The following is a 15,827-nucleotide window of genomic DNA, read 5'->3' as shown; positions in this document are numbered from 1 at the left end:
CATCGAGTAAAATGTCCAAACGCAGGTCGTGTTTCTCTGTGGTCTCTTTCTGTCTTGCTTCCTGTTCAAAGCACATGTTTGTTCAACCTTGTAATGCACTGAAGAAATGTTCAACCCCAGAATCTTGAAGATTTTTTCTTATCTGTGGTCGTTTTAGAAGGTCATTTTCTGTCAGATTTGACTTTTTAGAACGTCAGTATCTCAACTTCCTGAAGGGCGGGTTGCCATTTCCAGGACGGCACAGACTTTATTTTAGAAGATAAAATCTCTTCTAAAAAAGTGTTATTCTACTTACACTGTTCTTCCCGTGTTAAAGGTTTATGACCATAAACACACGAAAAGGAAATTTTGTTTGACTGGATTAACAATAAATAAGTGCTCTAATGAACAGCGGATGCTGCTTAAACTTAAAACCAATGGTGATATTTTACAATTCAAACCGAGGTGGTCCAATTAAGCATCAAGTAAAATAACTTGTTCGCGTAATAAATGCATCCCAATGCGTGCGGTGAGTTTTTCGCGTGAAGAAAGTCTGAAGAATTCTGCCACAGTCCAAGCAGCACAGCAGGAGCTTCCCTTCGGGCCGCTGTGGATGCGCCTGAGCGCCTCTGGGATCAATAAAGTCAAGCCTCATGCACGAGGACGGTCACAGCGAGCGCCGTTTGTTCAGAGCCTGAGGTAAAAAAAATAAATAAAGGAAATTAAGAAGTCAGAGGAGCGCAAGAGGGGAGGTGTCGAGGTGTGTGTGTGTGTGTGTGCGTGCGTGTGTGTGTGAATTCACTTGTGGAGGCGTTCACTGTTCACTGTTTTTATCCTTGAGACAGACTTTTCGATCTGCCACATTGGTCCAAACGGAAATAGGTCTACTACTATTTGATGTGCTGTAACCATTTATAAATCTGATTAAATTCCCACCAATCTTATTTTTTCAGTTTACTACTATATATAAGATAAATTAATGAAGATAAATTAAGTCTCTAATGTCTGTAAGTGGACTTTTGAATCAAGGCAACGAATCATGAGCCAAACGATCCAATGAATGAAATACAAAACCAGCTTAATACAGCTTTTTATTAGAACATTCAAAATGAAGTAAAACTTTACATCATCCATCACTGACAAAACGTAACGAACCCATAAACAAAATGTGAGATGCGCAGGTTCGGAAGCAAAGCTGAGCCCCGAGAAGTCATTACCCATTTGAGTGGTTTGAGGAGGTCGACGCTGGAAAGAGGCCGAAGCGACACGTCTAAAGAGAAAACTCGCACAAGCTGGAAGGTTTGTTCGGATAAAAACAAGTGCTCGCTCATCGGGTCCATAGATTTCTCCCGTGTCCCATATCTCTCACTGCTTCGGGCGGCCACCGGCTAAGCTACGAGGTTGCATGTCCATCTTCATGGAGCGTGCGTGTGTGTTTTATTTCTTGCGGTAGTCGTTGGCGTAGGCTCTGTGATCCTCCTGCTCGGGGTACTGGTCGCCGTAGCGCCTCAGTATGTCCTGGAGGCTCGGCATGCCCTGGGACAGCGGCTGGTAGGGACTGCGAGGCTCCTCCTGGCCGCTCTGGAAGGGCTCCGGCTCGTACTGCTCCGGTTCCTGCTGCTCGCTCTCTGCCGCCCCCTGGCCGTGGTGGTCGTCCTCGGCGCGGCGCTCGGGCTGGGCCTCCTCGCGGCGCCGCAGGCGGCAGTTGCGGTCGTACTCGGGGTCGCAGTGCGGGTCGGAAGGCTCCACCACTCCGCTGCGGCTGCCGTCGGCGTTCAGGTGGGGCTCGTAGGCCTCGGCCGGGTAGGGGACGCGGCGGTGGATCCCGGAGCGAGGCTCGGCGGGCGTCGCGGGGAAGCATTCGCGATCGTAGCCGATGAAGCAGTCGTGGCCCTCCTTGGTTTTACCCGGGGGCCCCAGAGGGTGGCGCTCGTCATGGGCGGGCTCCTCATAACTGGGATTGGCAAAAGGGAACTGCTGCCTCGCGGCCGGCTGCCCGCGGCGATGCATGGCAGCCGCCGCCTCGCGGATTGCGGAGAAAGGGTCGTTGGGGTTGGCCTCTGGAGCGGCCTCTGCGTGCGGGCCGCCCCCCCTGTGTGTCGCGTACGGGTTGTTACCTTGAGCTTGGGCCATGTATCTGCGCAGCATGGCATACGGGTCATTAGCTGGGGGAGTAGCTGGAGCAGAAGCTGCGGCGCTAGCCTGGCGGTACATGGCGTAGGGATCATTAACTCTGTTAGCGTTGGCATAAGCATCCCTGAACATGGCGTAGGGGTCGTTCTGCACGGCGGGAGGAGCGGCGCGGATGGCCGCGGCCTCGTCTTCTTCTTCACTTTGATAGGCCTCGGGGGGGGTGGCGAATCTGGTGGCAGTGAGGGGGTTGCAGCCCTCTTCGTACAGTGGGTTGCAGGATCCGGGTCCAGCGGCGGCGGGAGGGTTGGGGGCACGGGGTGCCTGGGGGGGGGGGGAGCACACGGGTCATTAGAATCAAAGCAAATGAAAAGAGGAAGCAGCCGCTGCGACAAACAAGAGCGTACCACGAGGGAGGCGGCGTGGGCACAGCGGGGATCCCGTGGATCGCAGTTGGGGTACTGCAGGTAGAGACCAGAGGGGGCTTTCTGCACCAGCTTGGGTTTGCAATTGGGGTCTTTGCTGGGGTCACAGCCGAGGTGCGAGTAGGAAGGCATGGGCCCGGCGGAGGGTCCGTACCCGTAGGCCGCTCTCAAGTGGTACTGCAGGCACTCGACATCGTCAGAGGCGCAGATACGCAGCAGCTCGGCCTTCTGCTCCTAAAGCACAAGAGATACAGGGAGGGATGGTTGAAGGATGTTATTGGTCCAAGGTCCCTGTAGGCATTCTACCCCTCAGCCTGAATTCTTTAAATAAGAAAGAAGACTTTGTGGAAGCATACCTTAGAAAGGAAGGACGCTGCGGATGGCGAGTAGTAGTAATACCCAGACTGGGGGTCCTTCGCCGGAGCAGCGGAGCGGGCATACTGCGGGGCCGGGGCCTTCACTGGTGCCGGGGCGGCGGCCGGGAGCGCCAGAGGCTGGTAGGGGCTCTTCCCCTGCACCAAAGCGGCGTACAGGCAGTAGGCGTCCTGCGTGGGGTCACAGGTTTTCACGGGCGCGGGTTTAGGGGCCTCCGGCTTGGGCCTGCTGGTGTAGGAAGACACGCAGTTGGGGTCGTCGGAATCGGCGCAGGACTTGTAGACATCCCCAAGGTGGCGCAAGTAGGCCTTGTAGGAGCGGCGTCCCTCCGCGCGATTCTTGTTCTGGAGGTAGGCCAGGTAGATGCGGTCCATCTCCTGAACCTGAGCGGTTGAGGACGAGGTCATTGGTGAACAAGGGCACAGGTGCGACGTCTCTATTTTATTAAACCACGCAGCAGGCGTCTGTGTGTGTGTGTGTGTGTGTGTGTGTGTGTGTGTGTGTGTGTGTGTGCTTACTGCCTCCTGGTTGCCGTTGTCAGTGAAGTACTTGTACCAGCCCCAGAAGTCCGAGTTCTGTTTGTACCAGCTGATGTTCCTGCGGTTTCGGATCAACTTGCGGTGAAACTCTGCAGCGGCTGCAGTCTCCTGGACGGCTTCTCCCGCTGAGGGGAGACGGGAGAAACGTGGGCGCTGCTGATCCGCATCCAGTTTATAAAAACTTCATTTATAAAGACATCAAAAGGAGCCCTCGTTGTACTTGCTGCCATCTGACATTAGATATTAAACTGGATCATGATCGGAAGCTGATTTTTCATACAAACACAAACCCTCGTGTGTAAGTAAAAACACACACATATTTACCATCTTCTTTTGGCTTTTGCACAATCGGTCCGGCAGACAAGAATGCTGCAAAAAACGGAGAAAAGCAAAAGCAGATGTGAGGACCCAAAAGTTGCCGCGGTCAAAATCATTTTTTTGTAAATTGCTTACTATTAATGTTGTGACCTTTAATTGTGTCTGTTATTCATAAGCGATAACGTGTGTCATCAAACCTCCACGCACACCAAACCACGGCGGATATGGTTGGTTAAATACGGCGGGGCTTATTGGCGGCGCCTGGAACGCTGGCGACTGGCAGCTCTTTGTAGATTTTATAGGTGAGCCTGTAACATCGCACCCCGCGGTGCCTTTTCAAAGGGCCGTGTGCACACGCCTGTGTACGTGCACTGTTTGACCCCCACGCGGCTGAGAGAACAGCGCCGTCAGCTCTGCTGCGGGTTGCTTTCATCTCCACAGGGGAAAGGTGTTAATGTCTTACAGAAGAGGAGGAGGAGGAGGAGGAGGAAGAAGAGGAGGAGGAGAGCAGACGTCCGGGGTGGCGTGACGCGCGTCGGAAACAGAAAATGCATCAATCTGCTGCTTCTAAGAAGCGTCCTGATGCGGAAGATGTGAGCCAGACGTCACCGAGTCAAACATTAAAGGGAAGAAAGCAAAGGTGTGAATTTACAGAGAGGAGCACTTTTAAAAAGTACACAAGTTAAGGTGACCTGAGGTGACGGAGCAACGAGGCGGAGGAGGGAAGGGAGGAGGGAAGGAAGAGGGAGGGTGGGGGCAGTGGAGGGGGGGGGGGGTAAATGATGCTGTCACGGTGTATCCGCTGTTTCGATTTTTTACGGGCCCATAAAAAAACAGGCGGGCACATCTGGAAACAACAGCTTTAAGAGGGCGGAGGAGGAGGAGGTGATGCTGACAGGTACTCATTTTTTACATGAAAGAGACATTTTCCCCCTTTAACCATTTTGTAACCATTTCCAAAGGAAGCCCCCCCCCCCCTTATAAATATGACAGTCTATAGAGAGCAAAGTTGGAACAGGTGGTGAAGGAGACACCCGTCCACATGTTGAAACATCATAGGGGACATATGGAAGTTAATATAAAATATAAATAGGAGTCAAATTATTATTGTGTTGCAATGCAAAGTAAAAAAGAGCATGATTTTGACTTTAAATTGTATACTTATACTTTATACTGATACTATTTCCTGATACTTAGGAAAATACTTTCTACTCCACTGCGTTTATAACGGAGTCGTAGCTAAAAGGGGTGCGATGTAGTGATAATCAAAGGATATATATCGTCACACTGACGGTGGTACCAACTGTTTAAATGTTTAAGAAAGTCTAGAAGAAAGTTTAGAAATCAGGTTTTAAGTAGAAAATCAAACAATTGTAAACTTTTTCCAGCATTGGCTGAAACGCAACAAGAACAGCCCATAATCCGGTTTTCAGACGATAAATGTGTTTAATGGATTGAAGGTTTCTTGGCGTTGAAAAGGAGGCTGATTCTCACGTGTGTGTATGAACGACTCCGTTAACAACCTGCTTATCACGTTGCTCCTTTGTAGGAGGGGACATTACTGCCCTTTGGGTTCATCATTTCTCCTCCACGATGCCTTTTCTCCAGCACGCTGGGAGTCACCCGTCAAACTGAACTTTTGCTTTTTTATTCAAGACATAAGCTCATCATTCAATGACAACTAACATGACTATTTTTTAGATGTTTTTATGTAATTGTGTCTTTGTTTGCTTTGAAGGCAAAGGACCCATTAGTCAGCTGAGAATAGGACATTAGAGCCAACGGGTGGGTGAAAGCGTCCTTTGTGAGGACGCAAACTCGTCCGCGGGGAACGGCGGTAATTTATTTCTATTTGCTTTAGTGTGGTGAGTTCATCAGCGAGAGTAACTAAGTACATTTTACTCATTTCTTGTTTCAGATAAAGATACAGAACACGTTAAGCTCATTCATGCAATTTTCCATATTTTCTATTATGTGAATAGCTTGATGCTTTTATATCGTTATTAACATTTTACTCTTTTGGTTATTTAAGTCGGTCACCTGTGCAGCGAGTGTCTCTAAAAGCCACGCGTTGATCAATCTGTACTCACCAGGCAGCAGAATCACAGCCAGCAGAGTTGTGGTGACGACGCCGGAGAAACCGCTTCTCCTCCTTCCAGCCATGACTTGACCTCCTCCTCCTCCTCCTCCTCTGCCGAAGAAGAGACGTTCACAATGATGCTCAGCTGGAACCAAAGCTCTGCATCGCTTCAATCCTTACACACCAACACAATATCCACCATGACAACAGACGCAGGACCAGAGAGGCCTCGGATTACGTTTTCCACCAATTCCCCCTGAGCTGCGTCTTTAGACGCAGACCTTCAGAATAAAAGCCCTGAAAAGTTTGGTACCTTCAAGAGAGCAGAGACACACCCTCTAAATCCCTGCAGCAGGGGGGGTCGATTCCCTCCCCGCTCACGACCTCAGACCTGTGCGAGTGCTGCTAAAGTGAACTAACAGGTTAATACGAGGTTTCCTGATTCTGATTCTGAAGCTTCTGTAAAAAGAAAACCAGCTCCGACCGGGACTCGAGTCCCCGGTTAAGAACCTTCTTCTTCTTCCTTTTTTCAGTAAACACGCAGAAGTGCAGAATCCCTTACCTGTGCTTATCTTATCTTCGTTCTGCGGTTCCAGATGTGGACTCGAGTGAAGTCGCCAGACCAGGTGACTCGGGCTCAAACACTGAGTGTGAGTGTGTGTGTGTGTGTGTGTGAGTGTGTTTGTGTGCGTCTGGAAGGGGCTCCTGGTGCACCCGGGTCCCCGTGGCCTTTCTGACTGACCTGAAGAAGGAATCTGGCAGCGTTTTAAACCGAGCCCGTTCATTAGCCCACCTGAGGGGGCCGAGGGACGCCTCAACGAGGGGCCTGATTGGGCAGAGCCCTCAGAAAGTCTCGGCCAATCAGAGGCCCCCGTAATTAAAGACAGGAAGCGAGAGACGGTGGGAGGGCCGGGAGCACAGATGGAGACGTGGAGGGAAACTGTCCCGAGTGTTTTGGGATTCAACGCTATTGATAGTTAATTCACATTTAAGGCGAGAAGAAGGGTACTTTTGTCTTTTTGATGCAAACAATCCCTCCGAAGCAACAAACACCCAAAAGATGGAAAGTGGAACGAAGACAGACATCAGAAAATAATGAGGGGGAGCCGAGGTGCCACATAAGCACTTCTCAGAGACCCTCGATGAGGGCCAAACCACAGCTTCTGTCTAAACCCCAAACACACACACGAAAGACAGCTGGTCCACACATGAGGAATTTGATAATCTACAGTTCCCTCCTGAGTTTAACTGTGTCCGGGCACGCCAGCAACACACTGCTGCACACAGGCACGGGCTGTAGAGGCTCTCTGCGTGATGCAATATCAGCACATCTCAAGCCATTAGCCAGGGACTTTTTATGAGGTTTGTGCTCAGGCCGGCTGCTGGTGACATTTTATCAAATTAACAGCAATATTGCAATCTGGTTTTTCACACCAAAAGTCATTAAACCTCAAATAAATCATGTTTCTTGCATAAAAAAAAAACGTTTTCTTTTACTTTTGCATGTAGTGCATTTAGGAGCGAGGCCACCTTGGGAACATGGTGCTTAACTTCCCTATTTCAAGTACACAAAGATACATTTTAAAGTACACTAAAAGTACTTAGTGTAATATTGGAACTGCGTTTTCATAGTTTATGAATAAGCACCGCCTACTTCACACCAGGGCACAAATATTTGTGTTCGAAATGTGATCATAAAATGTTTTTTAATCGATGAACGTCAACATACAAAAACCTTTTGCCACTTGTAAATTCTGCAATATGTTTTATATTCTAACGCACATGCAGGGTGCAAATACATTTAGGTTTTCTTCATGCAGCTGGTGTGTGTGTCAAAATAAAATAAAATACATTAAAATCTCATTTGATTGCAAACATTCATACAACAGTAAAGAGATTTTATACTTTTATATTTACGATACCTAAAGAATCCCAACACTGGAACGCTGGAGCGGCCCGGTTCTGTTAGGTGTTTTTTTTTTTTTGTATTTGCACATTTCTTTGCGGCCCCCCTCGTGTCCCATCGTGCCCTAACTGAACATTTAGTGGTCCCGTTAACGCCGCATCTCGTTTGTAATTAAGTTTGCTAACAGGTGTTTCACGGAGCCCACAGACCTACAATCCAGCCGGCAGCAGATTCAAACACGACGACGCCAAAACCATACTCATAATTTTCTCCAAACCTGGAATGTGCGGGATTCCCAGAATTCACAGACACCTGTTTTTTTAGTTGTAAAAACAGAAGGAAAATCTTTATTCCATTAAGATGGTGGAACTCATGTAGGATGGGGGGTGAAGGGGGGGGGGCTGTACAAATAAGAGAGAACCCGTAGTCAGAATAAGCCCATTTCCACGATATGTGTGTACACGGTGACAGGAACACGCAGGACGTCACTGCAGGTCGTCGTCATCGAACAGATCCTCAAAGTCTGCAGTGAAAGAGACAAAAAAAAAAACAGTTAGTTGGTTTAACGCTCTCTAACTATCACGATTATCCATCAATGGGTGGATTTCTTTGTCTCCTGATATCAAACTTTCTATTTTGCCTTTTAGATTCAAACTGTTTTGGATTCTGATTTCGGGCTCGATGTAAATTGTATTGTGAACTTTTTGACTTGACATTTTTTTGACTTTTCAGAGTTTTCCAACAAGCGAAACGAATCGTTTGCAGCCATTCGTTTGCTGCGTAGTAACACTTTGTGTTTTTACATACATTTGCCAGAATGTCCGTCGGCTGAAAGTGATTCACGCTCGAGCCGCTCGTCCTTTCATGTCGGGGAGGTTCCCAGGCACAGGACATTCCTGCTTCCGCCTAATAAGGGACAGGCAGCGAGTCAAACAGCTTGCCCCTCGGCTACCCATAACCCCTTGCAACGTTTAAACAGAAGCCGCTGCGGCACTGGGAGTCTCCTTTTATTCACGGTTTGAAATGTACGGTGTGTCGCACTGTTACGCTGACCTTTGAACCCGACTTTTTAGAACAGCGGAGCGCTTTCTCCCCGTTTGTTGATGTTTACTCCAGATGTTGACTTGCAGATGTGTTTGGTACACACATAAAAAGATGAGTGGCTATAAGAACAATATGGTCGCTTTGTAAACCAAGCGGAGGTTTTGATCTTAGTCGACGAAGATTTTTAAAAATTGATTACATTGTGTTAAAGCTTTTGTTCATGCTGCATGTATTCTTTCCATTCATTCCTTCCTTTGACACATTAATAGCACGAAGGGCCCTTGTAGGACTCAATTTCCTGTTGGTGCTTATTTCCACTGAATGGCAGTTTTAGCCGCGTTAACCACCAAGGAGATGTAACCGTGTGTGTGTTTTAAAGCAGCTGACTGGCGAGGTGTCCCGCTGAGTTTCAGTCTGAGAACGACTATAAAACCCACTTTACCGTCGTCCTCGCTTAGCTTCCCTCGTTCTTTTCTTTCATTCTCTCCTTTTTAACAATCAGCTCTTTTCTTTCTGGGTCATGTGCTGCTGAGCCCAAATTGTTTTGCCCGAAGCCGACGCTGGAAGACGGAAAACAGATCAGCTTAAGTGTTTCACTGAGTCCTCTTGTGTGTGTGTGTGTGTGTGTGTGTGTGTTTGTTTCAGGGTGTGAAACGGGTGTTTACAGAGTTGACACGATTTTAGAGGGTAAATTTGGAAAGACAATTGGCTCAACGAGAGAAGCTGGATTATTGTGCTTAAATTAAAACTTCAATTCCAATGCAGTTCATCAATAATCCACTTTTCTTCCTATTTTCAGTCCCCCGTTAATAAATATTGGAATATTTAAGTATGTTGAAGTTGACGTGTGCAACTACAAACTCCTAGTGAGACAATGCAAATATTTTGACTTTTAAATTGTGACCGTTATCGTCTGCTGATAGATAACGTTCAAGAAAAAAAAATGTTATTTACTTGCATCACTAGTATTGAAGCTACACATTAGAAAGGGTTTACTTCTTCAACTCAAATGAGACTTGTGTCTGTTGCATCACCTGGTGTGTGTGCCGTGGATTTTTGTAATTTCAGTTGTGATACAAATCATGGAATTTAAGTTGCTACCTGAGACTTTTGCGTCACAACGCAAAATAATAATAAGATTTGTGTTTCACTTGTGCCGACGACAGAAAGCTTTGCACGCCGTCCTGCCGACATATCGCACTACTGTGTTTACAGCGCAGAATACTTAAAGAGAACACAAAATGTGATCATTTAGAAAGAGAAGATGGGGGGAATAAGAAGCGAAAACTGCGTCTGACCATTAAAGAAATCAGAGTGCACCGCTTTCTCATTGGCTGCCAGGTCCATCAGCAGCCCGCTGCTGCCCCCTGCCTGCCAACACACAGCAGCACAACCAGTTAAAAGCCATCAGCGAACCACACATGCGTCCCTTTAATAAATAGTACTACGAGGGATAAAGAGGCTACTAGGGGACAGGGGCATTATTAAAATGTAACATGTATATTATATATATATATATATATATATATATATATATATATATATATATATATATATATATTTTAAAACTGCAGTCTAGCACAGTGCGAATCCCTCTATACGACTTCTGCTAAGAAAGAACTTCCCCACATTCACCAAGCAGACATCAGTCTAGTGTGGAAGGATTCAGACATTGGACGAAGGGGATACGTTGTGTTGCGGGTCTGATGGATCCAACTTTACAAATGTGTAACGCAGATCTGAAGTAACGCAACGTTAATACACAAAATAAAGCAAAAAAGCACCTTAACGTTACGTGTCTTTACGGACTGCATAGAAAGCCTGGTGGGTCATGAAACTCGTCTTACTTTCTCCATCAACATAACGCATTATCGTGATGGTTACGATCATTATTATTTTCCCAGAAAAGAAACATGTCCGACTATATCCACCAGCAGTAACGTTGCTAAGCTAGCTAGCTAGCACTAGCCCGAATGTGACCCTGGTCGCACCTCGTCCAGGTCCACGTAGGGTCCGGCTCCTTCGGGGAACATCTCGTCCACGGCGGGTTTCATTGCGGCGGAGTTTCAGTTCAGCTGAAAGAACACAGCGGAAAGGACTTTGTGTGTGTTTGAGCTTGCTGCTAGCTGGGCTAGCTTTGGCACACGGAAACAAAACAAATGTGTGCAGCACTAAATTGGGCTCGGCTGTGTCGAACTAGCTTGTTTTAATGGTTCCGGTCCACAGACTGCAGAGTGTAAGATGAGCAGTTTGTCCTTTTAACATTTAACTAAATTCATTTCATCATTATAAACTATTCATCCCTGAATACAGGTATTAATGTTGGTGAGTAAAGCCATTCTTTCTAGAATGACGCAAAAAAACAAACATTATCAAAGGATACTATTTCAACAAATTATGTTGCATTGCATGGAACAGGACGTCGACCGTGTAGATGTTTAGTTGAAAAACCTTTAAAGTCATTTGAGCATTTTTTTTGCATTATTTTGGTGTGTAATAAAGAGATTTACATGAAAGTTAATTACAAGTTCCTAAAAATATACACATGGTGAAAGAAAGCAACCATTCAATTACAGAGAAGAGGATCTGATGATTAAAAATAGTTCATATAAAAAGAAAAAAACATAACAAAGTTGTATAATTTTTTTTTACGTATTTGGAAAATGTTTAATTGTTTGTGACATATTACACAACGATAATATATGATCACCTAGAAAAGCTACATACCCTACATTTCTACATAACTACCCAATATACAGTGACATACTTGTGAAAGTATCCACCTCATTAGGTTTGCTGCGTATTTATTTCCTTATTTCTCGTCATTGTCGTCATCTCTCCTTTCTCAGAGAGCCATTCCCTTTTTTTATTCATGCAGGTCATCACATTGGCTCCTTCCCCTCTTCTCCCTCCCGCTGCCTCCGTTCTGGCCCACTTCAGTGTTCGTGTCCTGCATTGGTCTCATATCCCAGGGTGTCCCCGAGGTGCTGGTGGGCGAAGAAGGCCCGGGCCATCTCGTTGATGTGGTTGTAGGCACCGATGGACCTGAAGTACTCAACGTAGTTCCAGAAGTCAGAGGTGGAGTAGGGCCAGTAAGGAACAGCTACTGGTTCTTCATAGGGCGCTGGGGACACACAGTGAAGTCAGTGAAGGACAGAAGACGACTGGAAGGACTAATTCACTGATATACTTTCATACACCACATTCTGCTGGTCTGGATCTGCCTGATCTTCAGCTTCAACCAGTTCAGTGTGTTTATTTAACGAGAATTCCAGAATGTATTTGCACAACCCTCAGAGGAAGGGTGTGAACGTGTAGCTTATGTGTGTGAAAAGAAAAGATTTTCCACCGACGAAAAAAATGAGCCAAACCTTGACTTGAAAATGCAACAGGTCGTTGGAATTTAACAACACGTTCCTTACTTGAGAAGTTCCATTTCACAATACGCAATAAAATCTAGTCTTGTTTACTCTGCACACGGTGATTATTAATGCAAAATATAGATCTACGAATAAATGATGTATATCTGGGGATTATTAAACTACCCAGCAGGTCGTTATAAGTAGTTATAATGAGGCACACCTCTGCAGCTGCAACAAAAGTAATACGTTTTAATCATTTTTGTGTTCGTTGCAAAATATGAAGGCATTTAAAATGAGACGTGTGTATATATATATATATAGTACCTCCGTCTTGGATGACTCTGGCCTCTGTGAGGGGAGAGAGAGAGGGAGAAAGTGGGGACAAAGTTAACATTCCCGAGCATTCCAAAGCTTCCCGGCACAAAGACGGTGATTCAAGTGAAAAACTGAGCTTCCTCACAGAGGGCTGCGGAATACCTTCCCCCTCCTCAAATATTATTGCTGACTATTTCGCACTCACAGAACCACACACAGACACACAACTAGACGCACGCACACAGTCTGAGGGCCCAAATAATGAATCATTTCACAAAGTCCTCTTTGTACACATGCAGTCACCAAAAACCATCATACATTGTTCATACAGCGCTATGCACGTCTCTGCATTTATGTATCATATCAAATTGGGTTTTCTTACTTTTCAACCGGCTTTTTTTCTACATTCAAACTAATTTAACTTTAGTGGGAATGAATATCAAACTGAAGCATAATTAACTCACTGAGTTGACAAGCAGACAAGAGGAGAACACTGAGGCAGATCAACAGCTTCATCTTTCCCCCCTAAATGAAGAAACGGCACATGATGTGGTTTTAAGAACATGCAGAATAATAATTCCTAATTCCTAAAATCACAACTCAGTCAAAGTAGAATGACACTAAGATGTTTACCTGTAAATGATCCGTGAAGACGTGCAAAGAGGTGCTGCTGCTCTGCTGGTGGACTCGGGTCTTCTGGGTGGGGAGCTCAAGAAGCGCCGGTGGACTTTCACCACGCACACGTGCATCCGCACACAGACACACACACACACACACACACACACACACAGCCGAGCCTCTCGCAGAGCGTGACGATATACTGATTCATGATTCAGATTTAATATACAAATAACTAACCCTTATGTTACACACATTTCACATCACGTAACATCACAACACAATGAACGCAACTTCCTTGAGCATTGATGTTTATTTGTAGGTAGACAAAAGTCACAACATGAGGCTTGGGGCGATGCTGGATAAATAGTGGAAATCAAAGTGAACCATGCAGAGATTCGATGGGGATTTGCAACACCAGAGCGTACTGGTCCAGTACTGATGCTCGGCCCGTGCTGTGGACCTCTAGGTGTCCTTGCAGCCCGTCTGATCTGTGGGCTTCATCCTGTACAGGTCGATCCCTTCCTTGGTCAGCAGCTCCTCGGCGTATCTCACGGTCTCCCACGGCAGGAAGCGAGAGCGGCCGAGGATCCAGGCGTAGTCGTAGTGGAAGATGTTGAGGATGCTGGTGCAGGAGTAGACGACGGACAGGCTGGTGTAGTCAGTGGTCAGAACCAGGTACGGGCTGTAGGGCGTAACTGGGAGCAAAAGACAGAGATTTTTTTAAAAAGCAACGTTTATGAGATGTTGTCCCATGAAAACAATGCAAAACCATTAAATACGTGAGACGGGGACGTTTGAGAAAGCTTTGGATTAAATTATTCAGGAGATTACAGAGGAAGGATTGTTCAGTCATTCTCAAGATCTGAAACATAAATGTTTAATGTTGAGTTAAATATGAGTCTGTTTTTTTGGGGGGGGCTTCTAATACTTTTATTTAGTTCCAACTTTGAGGCATTTGCTTTCAGATTCAATCACGCACAAAGGAGAGCGTCATCTGCATATTGATGATCCAGCATTTAAACAGCAGACTCAGTGAGGAGGAATCCAGAAGGAACCACATGTTTACACAGAGAGGCGTTGTCATCACAAAAGCAGAGAGGCTGCTGCATCACTTGTCAGCCGATGACATCATCATTCACAGGGTACGTGACCTCGTGGAGCAGGACCAGCTCAGAAGTGAGCGATGAGGGGAAGGTCTTCCCACAGAGCTTTGTACATTTCCCTTCAGCAACCGTTGAGCTGTTACTTACTTTAATTATGAATATATTATCGAAAACAAGAGAAAACCAAGGAACAGAAGATTTCCTTGAAAAAGAAGAACTGACAAAGAAGAAGAGGAAGGGGAGGAAGACAATGGCAAAAATGTGAAGAGCGTGAAGATGAAGAAGAGCGCTCACAATACGAGAAGCTGACTCCGAGTCTGGAAGGTTCTCTCTGGTCTTGAACCACTGCGGTTCCTTCTGCTACCCGCACCTTGTCTTTACTGAGGGAAAGAGGAACAAGACGTGGTCAGAGTAATATGACGGAGGCATTCAATCGGCTGAGTGCACTCTGAACAAACAGCAACAATAATAATCCAATTACATCAGAATCAGCAGAACAGTTTCCATAATCTCCCATCACGCAGATGGTTTTGTTTTTAGTACACACATTCTTTTCCTCTGCTTTATTCTGACACTATACATCTGAGGGCTCATCCTTTCCGTCAGGACCGCAGTCGAGCACATTTCTTGTTTCTTGCCTTTAATTGCACAGTGGGAGAAGCAACAGGAACCAAAGCGACGAGTCACGCCAAGAGGGTCGGGACCTCACAGATTGATACCCGGGGTATGAAACCTCTCATCTATCATTGCTCATATTTCCTAAAATGCTGCTACTGAATTATTGATAGTCTGATGGAAAACATGCAGCTAACTAGACGAGCGGGTTTCCTCTCCCAGGTAGAATCTGGGGAAACTAAACATCAAATCTGAAATCCATAATAAAAACTCCTCACTACTCACCGGAGGCGGGAGGTCAGCACCTGAATGGTTCCATCTTTCCGGAAGGCGTAGTTGGCCTCGATGCACTTTCCTCTCTCGTAGGTTGAAGGGAGCTTCTCGATCTCATACCACCGGCCCAGATACTGTTACCAGAGACGTGTCATTAGTTCTGTGCGGTTCGTTCCGTATCGACTGTGGCTGTGAATGATCGTGGGCGTCTTTACCTGCGGAAGGTTGAAGTTGGGCTGCACCTTGGGGGCAGGACAGCCCCCCCAATGAAAGGTCTGTGTGGACACCAGCGGCAGCAGCAGCAGGAGGTAGACTGCAGACATGTTTACCTGAAGGTACCAGAGTACCAAAAGTAGAAGAACTCTAAATTCCGAACGGCCCACTCTGGTATAATGCCAATGTAATGCTACATCTTCTCAGAAATAAAGCATTTGAATATAATGGCGCTGTGCCATACAAAGCTCTTACCTCAGGAGTGTAAGGGTCAATGAGGTCTGTTGTCTGCGTGTGCTGCTAAAGAGTGAGTGAGCTGTGGAGACGAACACAGTTCAGGTTGTTCCTGTTGGTTCCTTCCCTCGGCAGCAGGCTGCTCATTAGCTGCTCATCACGTGGACACGCACACTCAACCACAAGGGTTCAATATCTGATTCCCACGGCTTTTTGTTTGTCAGCACACCTATCAATTGCATGAACCTTTGGTGCTTATTTGTTCTGATTAAGTCATGCAATGCAAAGTTGGAGT

General features: G+C 46.4%; 4 protein-coding genes across 5 annotated transcripts; all 4 read right to left on the bottom strand.

The window, feature by feature from the left end:
• Positions 1-1,052: 1,052 nt before the first annotated feature.
• and1 (actinodin1) lies at positions 1,053-6,691 on the bottom strand. Of its 2 annotated transcripts, none has more exons than XM_040167926.2 (7): positions 6,409-6,691; positions 5,857-5,952; positions 3,773-3,817; positions 3,428-3,573; positions 2,891-3,292; positions 2,517-2,768; positions 1,053-2,433 (listed from the first exon to the last, which is right to left on the bottom strand). In XM_040167926.2, exons 1-7 carry the CDS (start codon positions 6,629-6,631, stop codon positions 1,417-1,419), a joined length of 2,181 nt encoding a protein of 726 aa, XP_040023860.2. In that variant the 5' UTR covers positions 6,632-6,691; the 3' UTR covers positions 1,053-1,416. The 2 variants fall into 2 exon arrangements, with proteins under 2 accessions (XP_040023860.2, XP_040023859.2); XM_040167925.2 differs by having other exon boundaries at positions 5,857-5,957; positions 6,409-6,606.
• An 842-nt stretch (positions 6,692-7,533) lies between these two features.
• cops9 (COP9 signalosome subunit 9) lies at positions 7,534-11,016 on the bottom strand. The gene is made up of 3 exons (XM_040167932.2): positions 10,788-11,016; positions 10,095-10,167; positions 7,534-8,275 (listed from the first exon to the last, which is right to left on the bottom strand). Exons 1-3 carry the CDS (start codon positions 10,848-10,850, stop codon positions 8,238-8,240), a joined length of 174 nt encoding a protein of 57 aa, XP_040023866.1. The 5' UTR covers positions 10,851-11,016; the 3' UTR covers positions 7,534-8,237.
• A 420-nt stretch (positions 11,017-11,436) lies between these two features.
• otos (otospiralin) lies at positions 11,437-13,230 on the bottom strand. Its single transcript, XM_040167930.2, has 4 exons — positions 13,107-13,230; positions 12,938-12,998; positions 12,483-12,506; positions 11,437-11,920 (listed from the first exon to the last, which is right to left on the bottom strand). The coding sequence occupies exons 2-4, from the start codon at positions 12,987-12,989 to the stop codon at positions 11,733-11,735; spliced, it is 264 nt and encodes an 87-aa protein (XP_040023864.1). The 5' UTR covers positions 12,990-12,998; positions 13,107-13,230; the 3' UTR covers positions 11,437-11,732.
• Positions 13,231-13,389: 159 nt separating this feature from the next.
• LOC120812102 (apolipoprotein D) lies at positions 13,390-15,670 on the bottom strand. Its single transcript, XM_040167929.2, has 5 exons — positions 15,554-15,670; positions 15,301-15,414; positions 15,098-15,219; positions 14,492-14,577; positions 13,390-13,789 (listed from the first exon to the last, which is right to left on the bottom strand). Exons 2-5 carry the CDS (start codon positions 15,406-15,408, stop codon positions 13,557-13,559), a joined length of 549 nt encoding a protein of 182 aa, XP_040023863.2. The 5' UTR covers positions 15,409-15,414; positions 15,554-15,670; the 3' UTR covers positions 13,390-13,556.
• Positions 15,671-15,827: the final 157 nt, after the last annotated feature.

The sequence above is a fragment of the Gasterosteus aculeatus genome, chromosome 21, assembly GCF_964276395.1.
Source record: "Gasterosteus aculeatus chromosome 21, fGasAcu3.hap1.1, whole genome shotgun sequence".
Taxonomy (NCBI): domain Eukaryota; kingdom Metazoa; phylum Chordata; class Actinopteri; order Perciformes; family Gasterosteidae; genus Gasterosteus; species Gasterosteus aculeatus.
This window is presented reverse-complemented; position numbering and strand designations above follow the sequence as displayed.

What these genes read in the sequence shown, in the direction of transcription:
- and1 (XM_040167926.2), bottom strand. Translation starts at nt 6,631, where the DNA reads ATGAACGGGCTCGGTTTAAAACGCTGCCAGATTCCTTCTTCAGGTCAG. An exon ending in ACAACGGCAACCAGGAGGCA is followed by an intron (nt 3,293 to 3,427) that starts GTAAGCACACAC and finishes TCAACCGCTCAG; the next exon opens with GTTCAGGAGATGGACCGCAT. An exon ending in CAGCGTCCTTCCTTTCTAAG is followed by an intron (nt 2,769 to 2,890) that starts GTATGCTTCCAC and finishes CTTGTGCTTTAG; the next exon opens with GAGCAGAAGGCCGAGCTGCT.
- cops9 (XM_040167932.2), bottom strand. Translation starts at nt 10,850, where the DNA reads ATGAAACCCGCCGTGGACGAGATGTTCCCCGAAGGAGCCGGACCCTAC. An exon ending in CCTACGTGGACCTGGACGAG is followed by an intron (nt 10,168 to 10,787) that starts GTGCGACCAGGG and finishes GTGTGTTGGCAG; the next exon opens with GCAGGGGGCAGCAGCGGGCT. An exon ending in GCACTCTGATTTCTTTAATG is followed by an intron (nt 8,276 to 10,094) that starts GTCAGACGCAGT and finishes CTTTCACTGCAG; the next exon opens with ACTTTGAGGATCTGTTCGAT.
- otos (XM_040167930.2), bottom strand. Translation starts at nt 12,989, where the DNA reads ATGAAGCTGTTGATCTGCCTCAGTGTTCTCCTCTTGTCTGCTTGTCAA. An exon ending in CTTGTCTGCTTGTCAACTCA is followed by an intron (nt 12,507 to 12,937) that starts GTGAGTTAATTA and finishes CTCCCCTCACAG; the next exon opens with AGGCCAGAGTCATCCAAGAC. An exon ending in CAGAGTCATCCAAGACGGAG is followed by an intron (nt 11,921 to 12,482) that starts GTACTATATATA and finishes GTGTGTCCCCAG; the next exon opens with CGCCCTATGAAGAACCAGTA.
- LOC120812102 (XM_040167929.2), bottom strand. Translation starts at nt 15,408, where the DNA reads ATGTCTGCAGTCTACCTCCTGCTGCTGCTGCCGCTGGTGTCCACACAG. An exon ending in GTGCTGACCTCCCGCCTCCG is followed by an intron (nt 14,578 to 15,097) that starts GTGAGTAGTGAG and finishes TCTTTCCCTCAG; the next exon opens with TAAAGACAAGGTGCGGGTAG. An exon ending in CGGAGTCAGCTTCTCGTATT is followed by an intron (nt 13,790 to 14,491) that starts GTGAGCGCTCTT and finishes TTTTGCTCCCAG; the next exon opens with TTACGCCCTACAGCCCGTAC.